Genomic DNA, 9,369 nt, shown 5'->3' with positions numbered 1-9,369 from the left:
GTAACCATTGTTGATTACCTTGTATTCTGTTTTTAGATCATATACTATGTCCATCCTTTGTTTTGACTGATTCTCTTTGTTTTGTCACAATTGGTTTTATTCTCTTCCAAAAAAGTACTAAGAACTGAGGGATCAATAAAACCCAAAATGTGAAATTGATATTGCTAAAAAGAGAGGAAAAGAAAGTCCTCTAAAGGATGCAAATGCAAGTGTGTTTAGATGTGTAAAACAGATGATCATATTACTAAGTATTTGTTGAATCATTGAACACACAAGTTTGCAGTCTCACTGAATGCCACTTTGTAGGCTTCTATTTTGTAACTTGAACAACTATTTCTAAGATGACGATATGTAATCTATTAGTGAGTGATTTCTTATGGTTTATTTTTTTTGAAATTTTGTATTACTGATACCCTTTTACTGTTTGGGTTTATTTCTCTTTGAGTAAATTTTTTAAAAAAAACTGATAATATTGAAATATTTTGAAAAACATGGATGCAACTAGAAACCATACTGATAAGCGAAATAAATCAAACTCACACTTATAAATACCTTATACTCTCCGGAGTTTAAGAAAATGTAACAGTACATAAGAGCATAGAGTAATCTTGATTCCCATTACACTGTTCTGAAACCTTATCATGTCTCCATTGATTCATTGGAGTGGTTTTATCCTAGGTTGTTTGATTTTATTATCTGTGATAGTAGAAAGAGCTCTTTCATAGAAAAGAAGACATTAGAATTGTCAGAGTGGACTTAGAATCATCTTAGTCTGAAGTCCTACCAAGTTTTCGTTTTTCGTTTGCCTTTGGTACTGTCCTGTTATATGTTATTGGATATTATGTGTGATAGTACAAACAATTTTCCTATGGAAAATGAGATAATATTGTATCCATTGTTGGTTTTCTAAAATTGGGTTCTGAAAGCCCTGTAATGCTTTCATTCTTTTGAATTGTTTTATATTGTTTTGTTATGCTTGATTCTATCGTATATGAAGCTATGCTCAACTATTTCAAAGAAAGAGACATTATGGTAGTTACTGTTAATCAGGGGTTGTCTTATTGTGAAATGCTGTGTTACTTGCATTGTTCTTATCTGATCCGCTTTGCTATGTCCTCATTAGACAGAGAGAGAAAGAGAGAGAGAGAGAGAGACAGAGAGAGAGAGAGAGAGACAGAGACAGAGACAGAGAGAGAGAGAGAGAGAGAGACAGAGAGAGACAAACTCAGACACAGAGAGAGAGACAGAGACAGAGAGAGAATAGACTTGGTTAAATCTGTTAAAAAATGCAATGTGGATGTGTGGCCCATGCTTGCAATCCTAGAACTCGCAGAGGTTGAGGCCACAGGACCCCAAGTTTGAGACCAGGTCGGGCATTTAGCAATTGAAGGAGACCCTAACTAAAAGTAAAAATAAAAATGGGCAGATGCTGTACATCTCAGTGTGATGTCCCTGGCTTTCACTCCCAGAGCCAGAAAATGAAACAGAGAAAAACAGCCTGAAGTTGCCTCAACCTGGCCTCCCAAATGGCCACAATCCAAGCTCCTTAACTTACACTACTGGGTCCTCTGTGCAGATCTTCCAGGACAACTGTATGTAGTTTCTTTGCCAGCCAGGTTGGTTGTGGAGGGCTTTCCAGGTCCCAGGGGAGGGGGAGCAGGTCTCAGCAGCGCAAGTGCCCCTCTAGCCCACCCTGTAGGGTTTCATGCCCTCCCCTTCCCGGTCACAGATCCACAGATTTTCTCAGCATCATGTTGATTGACTCATTTGTCCCCAGTGAAAGTTTGGTACATTTTGTCTCTTTTCTGTGTACCTGATTTTCCTAAGGATTCCTCTACTATATCAGGTCAGGAATTTTTTGCTTTGGATTGGTTTTTGTATCTTTCGTCCTTCGTTTCTTTCTTTCTATCTTTCTTTCTTTGTCTCTTTCTTTCTTTCTTTCTTTCTATCTGTGTGTCTGTGTGTCTTTCTTTCTTTCTTTCTTTCTTTCTCTCTTTGTTTCGTACACCTGTTTTTTTGTATTGTTTGAAACAGATAATAGTTTTGTAGCTCAGGCTTGCCTCGAACTGTAGGCTATCCTCTTGCCTCAGCCTCTCATATGCTGAGATTATAGGTGTGCATGGCACCACCCTGCTAGGAATCCGTTTCCAATCACCCTTCACTTTCATCACCTGGCCCAACAGCAGACCCAGCCTAGGTCAGTGGTGGTGACCTTGGGGCACTCAGGACACAGGAGCCCTGCAAAGCTCTCTGTCCCTGGCTAGCCAAGTCACAGTAGCATTGCCCCAGCAGCAGAGCATTCCAGGGTCATGCTAGTGTTAGTGGTTCGACATAAATAAGTGGGGTTGAAACTGCAGTTGGAGACTTCAATCTTAAAAGTTCACCATCAGTGGCCTCGGTTTGGAGACATCCAGAGTGACCAACAGACAGAGACACACACACAGACAAACAAACACACACACACACACACAGACACACACACACAAACACACACACACACACACACACACACACACACAATTGGATTATGGATAAATTGGGCCTGGAATGTGTAGGGTGGATTAAGGAGGGGGTGTGGCTACCTCAACACACTATTTAAGCCAGGCAGCCCAAGGCTTCAGGCAGGTAAACTGAGGAGCCATAGGTGGTACAGTTGGTCATGCGCTAGCACTGTCTTGCAGCTGCCATGTCCAGGAAACCAGGTAAGTCGAGGCATTCTGGGAAGGTGGAGCTGAGGGGCTGAGAGTGGGGGAACCCTGGGAGAGATGCAAGGACTTTGTGGTGGTTCCTGGGCTCCATGAATTTTTTCTCCAGGGGCTGAGTAGAATAATCTTTGTCGCCCTCTACACATTGGAAGTTGATATGTTAGGTTTGTTGCAGATACCTGCTTGCAGGTTTGTTTATTTCCGTATAATTCTATAGTCTATGTATTTTAAAGTTTGAAGTTGTCAAACTAATCAACGTTATTGAGCATTGTATTTATAAGACTTGTTAAAACGTATATTTTTGCTTTGGAGAATCTTTGTTTCTATGGAGTCAGGATCTCACTCTCTAGATAGGCTTGCCCTTAACTTGGTTCCATAGCCCAGCAGACCTGGAACTCGCACGGATCCTTCTGCCTCAGGCTCTTAAGTGTTCGAATTAGAAGAATGGGCTACCACATACACCAATAATTTTTATTTTTGAGGGGTTTTCTTGTTGGTTTGGTTTGCTTTTGGATTTTTCTCGTGTGATTAGGGATAGAGTTCTTTTGTTGCTGTTTCTGTTTTTTTTTTTTTTTTTTTTTTTTTTTGTAGCAGGGATGGAAGTTCAATTCTTGTGTTTCCCAAAGGAGCACTTGGGCCGCCCAGCTAAATCACTGGCCCCTTGGAGGGAGGGTCTTACTGCTTAGTCCAAGTTGGCCTTGAATTCACTGTTTTGGCCCAGGCAGGCTGGGATTACAGGTGTGCACCACTATGCGCAGATTTGCAGTACTTTGGTTGATATCATTTCCAAATCTTCTATTTTGTACTCATTTCCAAGGATACATGCCCCATCTGATTTTCTGTATTTTCAAGGCATTCTAGATATATGTGTGCAATATATTCTAGTAATATGACACTGACAATTTAATGTTGGAGTGTTTGTTTTTGCTTTTTCTTTTGTGGTGTGGTAGCGTGATCAAACTGAGGACCTCATACTTGCCAGACAGACGCTTATGTGACTGAGCTAAACCCCTGGCCATTTATTTAATAAACTTAGAGTTTATCCTGCTGCCACCCTCCTTTTCCTGCTCAGTTTTACTTTTTCTGTCTCGAGCTCTAGTTTGCTCTATCTATCTCTGTCTCTGTCACTCCTTGAATACCATGCTTCAAAATTTTCAACAATGCCCTCTTTCGTCAGACAGGAACGGAAAAATGTTTTTGTAAAACTCTGTGGTCCTGGGGATTCAGCTCAGTGGCCCAGTGCTTGCCTGGCCAGAGCGAGGTTGTGATTTCGATGCCAATTGTTAAAAAGATTGTAAAAAATCTATGTATTGGATCATTTGTGTTCACTGACGGAGAATTAGGCAGCATGTTGGCAGTTTGGGTGCAGTGTGTGTGTGGATGCATGAAGGCGTGGGTTTGAGTTTGTGTGTGCCCGCTTAGCAATGTGGGAAAACAAAGTCTCTTATAAATAGAAGAGACCATGGAATATGGATTGCCATAACATTAAGTACTACTGGGTAAGAAGGTATTAGATGTTTGAAACCATAGTATAATCTCCTATTCTGCACAAATACTGTACACTAAACTTACTTCTTTGGAAATTCACAACTTTGCAATGTCTACGATTTATGTGGCACCATTTTACCCTAGAGAAACAGAAGCAAACGATGAGGGGAGCAGGTCTCTAAATGACAGAGCCAGTAGAGGAGAGAATCAGCATGCATTCTGCTTCTTAGCTGCTAGCCACACAGATCCCACGAAGAAATGACCAAATCAGTAGCCAGCTCTTTAGGGTCTGAAAGCACCTCTGAGTCTGAATGCTGAGTGTACCAGGGTCTCAAGTACTGCTTGAGCATTGTGAAACCCTGAGTCTACTGTCACTCTTACCCCAATGCTGTATTCTCTCCCATTAAGAAACAGGGTACCTGGAGCTAGAGAGGAATGTGGTTCCATGGGTGAACTCTTTGGGCCAAGCATGAAATGCACATTTGGGTATGATTACAACACATGCTTTTGCCCTTTCCGTGTGGATAGTGCTTTCATGCAAGTATTTGTCTCTTCCCTCTGCAGACAAGATAGAATACAGGCGCAAGCCACGAACTGACTTTACCCCATCCCAACGCTCAGTACTGCTGAGTGCCTTTGAGAAGAACAATCATCCAGGGCACGATGTTACAAAAGAAATAGCTACAAAAATCAATGTTGATGAAACGGTGATAAAAGTAAGTACCTGAGTGTGTGTCTCTAGGTGGTACACCTGACCCAGAAAGCCACACGCTTTCAACCACCAGCATACAAGTCCCATACTTTGCCAGGTGCAGTGCGTTTGGACAGCGGTGAAATATGGCATAGTTTCACTTCACCCATGTTCACTTTTGGAGGCAGACTGAGGCTGACCCAAAAGACTTGTCTTCCTCAAGTAATAAGTGCAAGGGCCAGATTTTAACTGATCCACAGCACACTGCCTGGGACCCTTTGAATCTGGATCTGAGATCTTGCCCTTTGGGTTGTTTTCCGATTAGCAGCACACTCTTGTAATGGGCAACCTAGTGCTCAAGAATTGAGGCACTTCCTGGAGCTGGGAGTTAGTCCCTCCCAAGCCCACGTTCTGAGTACAAATTACTTCTCATCAGGCTTCACATCTTAAAGTGGACTTCCTCTCCATACCATTCCTTAGAAGAGAAACACCAAACCCAGTGAGTCTTTATACAAACACAGCGGGTAGATATCTAGATACTGCTCAGTCAGAACATTCAAATTCATTCTGATGTCTTCCTAGCCTTTCTCAAGGTAGTGAGGGCAAAATCCCTTCATGGAGCTGAAGCAACCCAAGCTCCATTCCCATTCCTTGCTCTCAGTCATTGCAATGTATTCTTGCAAAATTTGGAGCAACCACTAATGCAGAACTACACGCAGCACCCTTTGTTTAACCCTCCGGCATTGAGAGTTTGCCCCTTCCTACTCTACGCATTGCCAGTAAAACCCAATACCCCCCCCCCTTTACCCTCCCGGAACCAGAACAGCACAGGATACAAAGTACTTCCCCTGTTCAGATCAGTCCACAGCAATTGGAGATCACCTTTCTGACCCAAAAACCTCACATCCTAGGGAACAGGAAAATAAAGCTTTGGGTTCATACCCATTTATTGAACTGCTTCTCTCTTCCCTGTAGATCTGGTTTAAGAACCAGCGTAGCAAACGGAAGAAAGATCAGCTAAAACTGAAGCTAGCTTCTTTGCCCGGAACATCCACGCAGACCTCTTCAGAAAAGAAGGAGCACGTCCTACAAAGTCCTGTTGCAAGTTGTTCACCGATATCTTCCATTTCAGATGACCATGTCTGTGACCGAGCAGAGCGTTTTGAGAAAGATATCAGTAGAAGACACGGAGCCTCTGTGTTTGGTTCGTCATTCCAAAGTCAACCTGATGGAACTCAGGGACACGTCGTCTACGTCGAAGATTTTGACATTGATGACACAGATAAACTTATAGAAATGTATTATCTGCCTGGGGAAGATGATCCCAGCAGTCTAGATATATACCTCCCCCCAGGCTGCCTGCAGTGAAGAAGTGAGCATGGTGCTGATGGGCAGAGTGACTCATGACACCCACAACTTTGGACACAAGCCTCCATTTTCAAGCATGGTTCCCAACTGATTTCCATTTTTTGCAGCAGAGCTTTGAGGACTTGTCATTTCACAGAAGGCAATAAAATAGCCATCTCACTGTCAATGTTGCCTGTTTCCGAGTGTTTTGTATTCCCCCTCCAATCTTTTCAGTACCCTGAACACTCCGCTTGGGAAGGAAATCAGCAGCATGGGGAAATTTAGATTCCTGATTCTCCCTCACCCCTAAGTGCATTGAATATCACGTGCATGGATTCTCTCTGCATACAATGACAAACAGTTCTAGAGGGCCCCTACCAATACTGCCTGAGAAAATAGTTACATGCAACAGGCAGGAAAGGCCTAGGCTCTCATTGAAAGCAAGACACCCTTACTGTAGTGCCATCTTGCTGGGAAGGAATCTCATTTTGAAGAAAGTGCAAATCAGAAGAACTTACACTCCCGGCTCATGCTGGTTGCTGAGAATATTTCAGATAAGTGTTGCAAGGAAAGACACTTGTTTCCTTAAAGAGGAGTTAGCTAATCTCTGCAGAGGCAGACAGCAATAGTGAGGTATCAGGTGGAATGAAATGGCACTGCCTCCTCTGGTCCTGAGTGAAATGAAAGATGGGAGAACATGCCAGCTTTTAGGAGAGCCAAACAGGATCATTTCCGTGGTACATCTTCTGTTGGCAGAGGTGCTTGTGTGGAACAGAGTGACACTAGGGATGTGATGTAAGGTGTCTTTATGGGTAGGACATGTTCATGTATGGCCAGCATGGTCCCGTATTCGGACCTGGATTGTCCAGCTGAATGTGAATCTCATTGAGAGGATGCAGCTTCCTTAGGAGGTGGGCAGATAACCGAGATGCGTGTACGTGAGCATGACTGTTGCAGTCATACTGTACAATTTTGTTTCACAACTGTGACCATGTGTAAATGAATGCCGGAGCAGTAGCACAGCATCACTGCATAGGACCTTTAGCAGGAGCGTGTGCAGTGTACAATTCAGAGCGATCTTAGCTGGACTGTCTAGGAGCATATGAGCTGTTAGCGATAGAACCTGGTGTCTTGCGTATGCTAATCATGAAGACTGTTACTGAGCAACGTTGTTGGATCTCATTTTAACATTTTTAGATGTTACAACGTGATTACTGTGTAGTAATCCAGAAAGGTGCCTTCCCTTCCAACAGGCAAGCGCTCTGAGGATTTCTAAATGTCTGTAATCAGGATCAAGGTTTTAGCTCTGTCTTACCTTCTGGCCCTGAGAATATCCTATGAAGCAGGAATTTCTCATTAGTTGTTTTACATCAGAGAAAGCGTCCACTGCCAAGTAACTGGTCCATGATCTGTCACTTTACAATCAACCTTCCATCCCAGATAGACTGACTGTTCTGCCACTCCTCTGTCTCATCAAGGAGACTGGGATGTGACTGTGATGGGGTCAAAGAAAGAGGAGCCAGAGTTGGACCTTTCACCTCTAATCCGTTTCTTCTCAACTTTTGACCTTGAGGCTGAAAAGCCTCAAGGTTTTCCATCATTTAAGCTGCTTAAGTCTCCACTGCAGAGAAGTGTCATGACTTTCCAACCTCTCTTCAGGCACTGGAACTGGTGTGCCTGTTACGCTCTGGTTTCCAGTCAAATAGAGCGTTGTTTTCACTTTTTGACTGTCAGTTCATTAACCCTCTTCCAGGCAGATTATATTTCCTACTTAGAGCAACTCCATGGACCCTATCTCCTGATCTACTCTGCCTGTTTTTCTTTTTGTTAGTGTATCAAGGCCATCTATGTTGGAGATTATAGTCAACTTTCTCTGCCACATTTCTGCTTTGCTATTTCTCTGCCATTGGTTGTCTACTTTTCTCCTTCATTCCGCTGTCTGCCCCGTTCATTGAGGTCTTTCTGTCACTCTTGCAGGAATCCTGGTGATGTTTTTGTCTGTCTAGGATGTCCTTCAGTAATTTAGTAGGGTGGATTGGTGGTCACCAACTCCCACATTTCCTTTGAGTCATGGAAACATCTTGTATGTCCATTAAATTTGAGAGACAGTTTTGCAGGGCACATCCGTGTGGCTTGCAGGTTATTTTCCTTCCGAGCTTGGAATACGTGGCTCCATGCTATGCTCTTTCTGACTTGATACTTTGTGTTAAGAAGTCTTTCATGATTTTGATGAGATTTCCTTTATGTGTGTTGTGTTTGTTTTCTCTGTCCGCTTTTAATATTCTGTTGTTGTGATCAATTCTGGGATCTTGACTTTTATATATCTGAGTGTAAATATGTTTTTGTTTTGGCTGGCTGGAGTTCTGCATGCCTCATATATCTGAATATTATTTCCTTTTCTGATGCTTGGCAAGCTTTCCTTAATGTTTTCAGTGAATAGCTTTTGTATTTCTTTTCTCTTTACTCCTTCTTCTTTGCTGATTATTTGAAATTCTTAGGGTATAGGTCCACGTGCTGCCTTCCAGCCTTTGTGCTCTTACTTCTTGGTTCCTTATTATTTTTAGGGGATTTTTCTTTCGCTGATCACACAGTGCAAATCCAGCTTCAACTTTTTAAAATCTGACTTTAGTTTTTGGTAAGGAATATCGCCATCTTTCAATGGATGTTTTAGTTTCCTGATAATCTCTTTGAATCTGGTTCATGTTTTCTAGATTTTTTTTATATTCTTCACTAAAGTTTTCACTTCTTTTTCTGGGTTCCTCCACTCTTTTTATCCAGTTGAGCACTACTCAGCCATAAAGAAGAATCACATTGAGATATTTATAAATAAATGGGAACAGCTTGAGAACATACTCTTGAGTGAAACAAATCAAACTCACGTGTGTGAATACCGAATAGTTTCCCTAGTGTAAGAAATGGGATAAATACGTAAAAGTATGTGGTGATCATGAATCCCCATTATACGGCTTTGAAGACTTATAAAGTCATCACTCCTTAACTGTAATGTTTTTATTGTGGGCTGTTTGAGTGTATTGTCTGTGATGGTGTGTACAGGCATTTTGAAGAAAACAAGACATTGTAATAGCTCGAGGTGATTTCCTATCATCTTGTTTTAAAATCCCATCAGACTGTTTTGCT

The 9,369-nt window shown here is 42.2% G+C and overlaps 1 protein-coding gene across 1 annotated transcript; it reads left to right on the top strand.

Moving 5' to 3' along the window:
* Window positions 1–2,686: 2,686 nt before the first annotated feature.
* Window positions 2,687–6,252, top strand: LOC134476807 (paired-like homeodomain transcription factor LEUTX). The gene is made up of 3 exons (XM_063252464.1): window positions 2,687–2,702; window positions 4,758–4,909; window positions 5,860–6,252. The coding sequence occupies exons 1-3, from the start codon at window positions 2,687–2,689 to the stop codon at window positions 6,250–6,252; spliced, it is 561 nt and encodes a 186-aa protein (XP_063108534.1).
* The last annotated feature ends 3,117 nt before the right edge of the window (window positions 6,253–9,369 follow it).

Source organism: Cavia porcellus, unplaced genomic scaffold (genome assembly GCF_034190915.1).
Source record: "Cavia porcellus strain 051 isolate PalLab524CR breed Dunkin Hartley unplaced genomic scaffold, mCavPor4.1 scaffold_7, whole genome shotgun sequence".
Lineage (NCBI taxonomy): Eukaryota > Metazoa > Chordata > Mammalia > Rodentia > Caviidae > Cavia > Cavia porcellus.
Note: the sequence above shows the minus strand (reverse complement) of the source record. Positions and strands in the feature narration are given on the sequence as shown.

What these genes read in the sequence shown, in the direction of transcription:
- LOC134476807 (XM_063252464.1), top strand. An exon ending in TTGATGAAACGGTGATAAAA is followed by an intron (nt 4,910 to 5,859) that starts GTAAGTACCTGA and finishes TCTTCCCTGTAG; the next exon opens with ATCTGGTTTAAGAACCAGCG.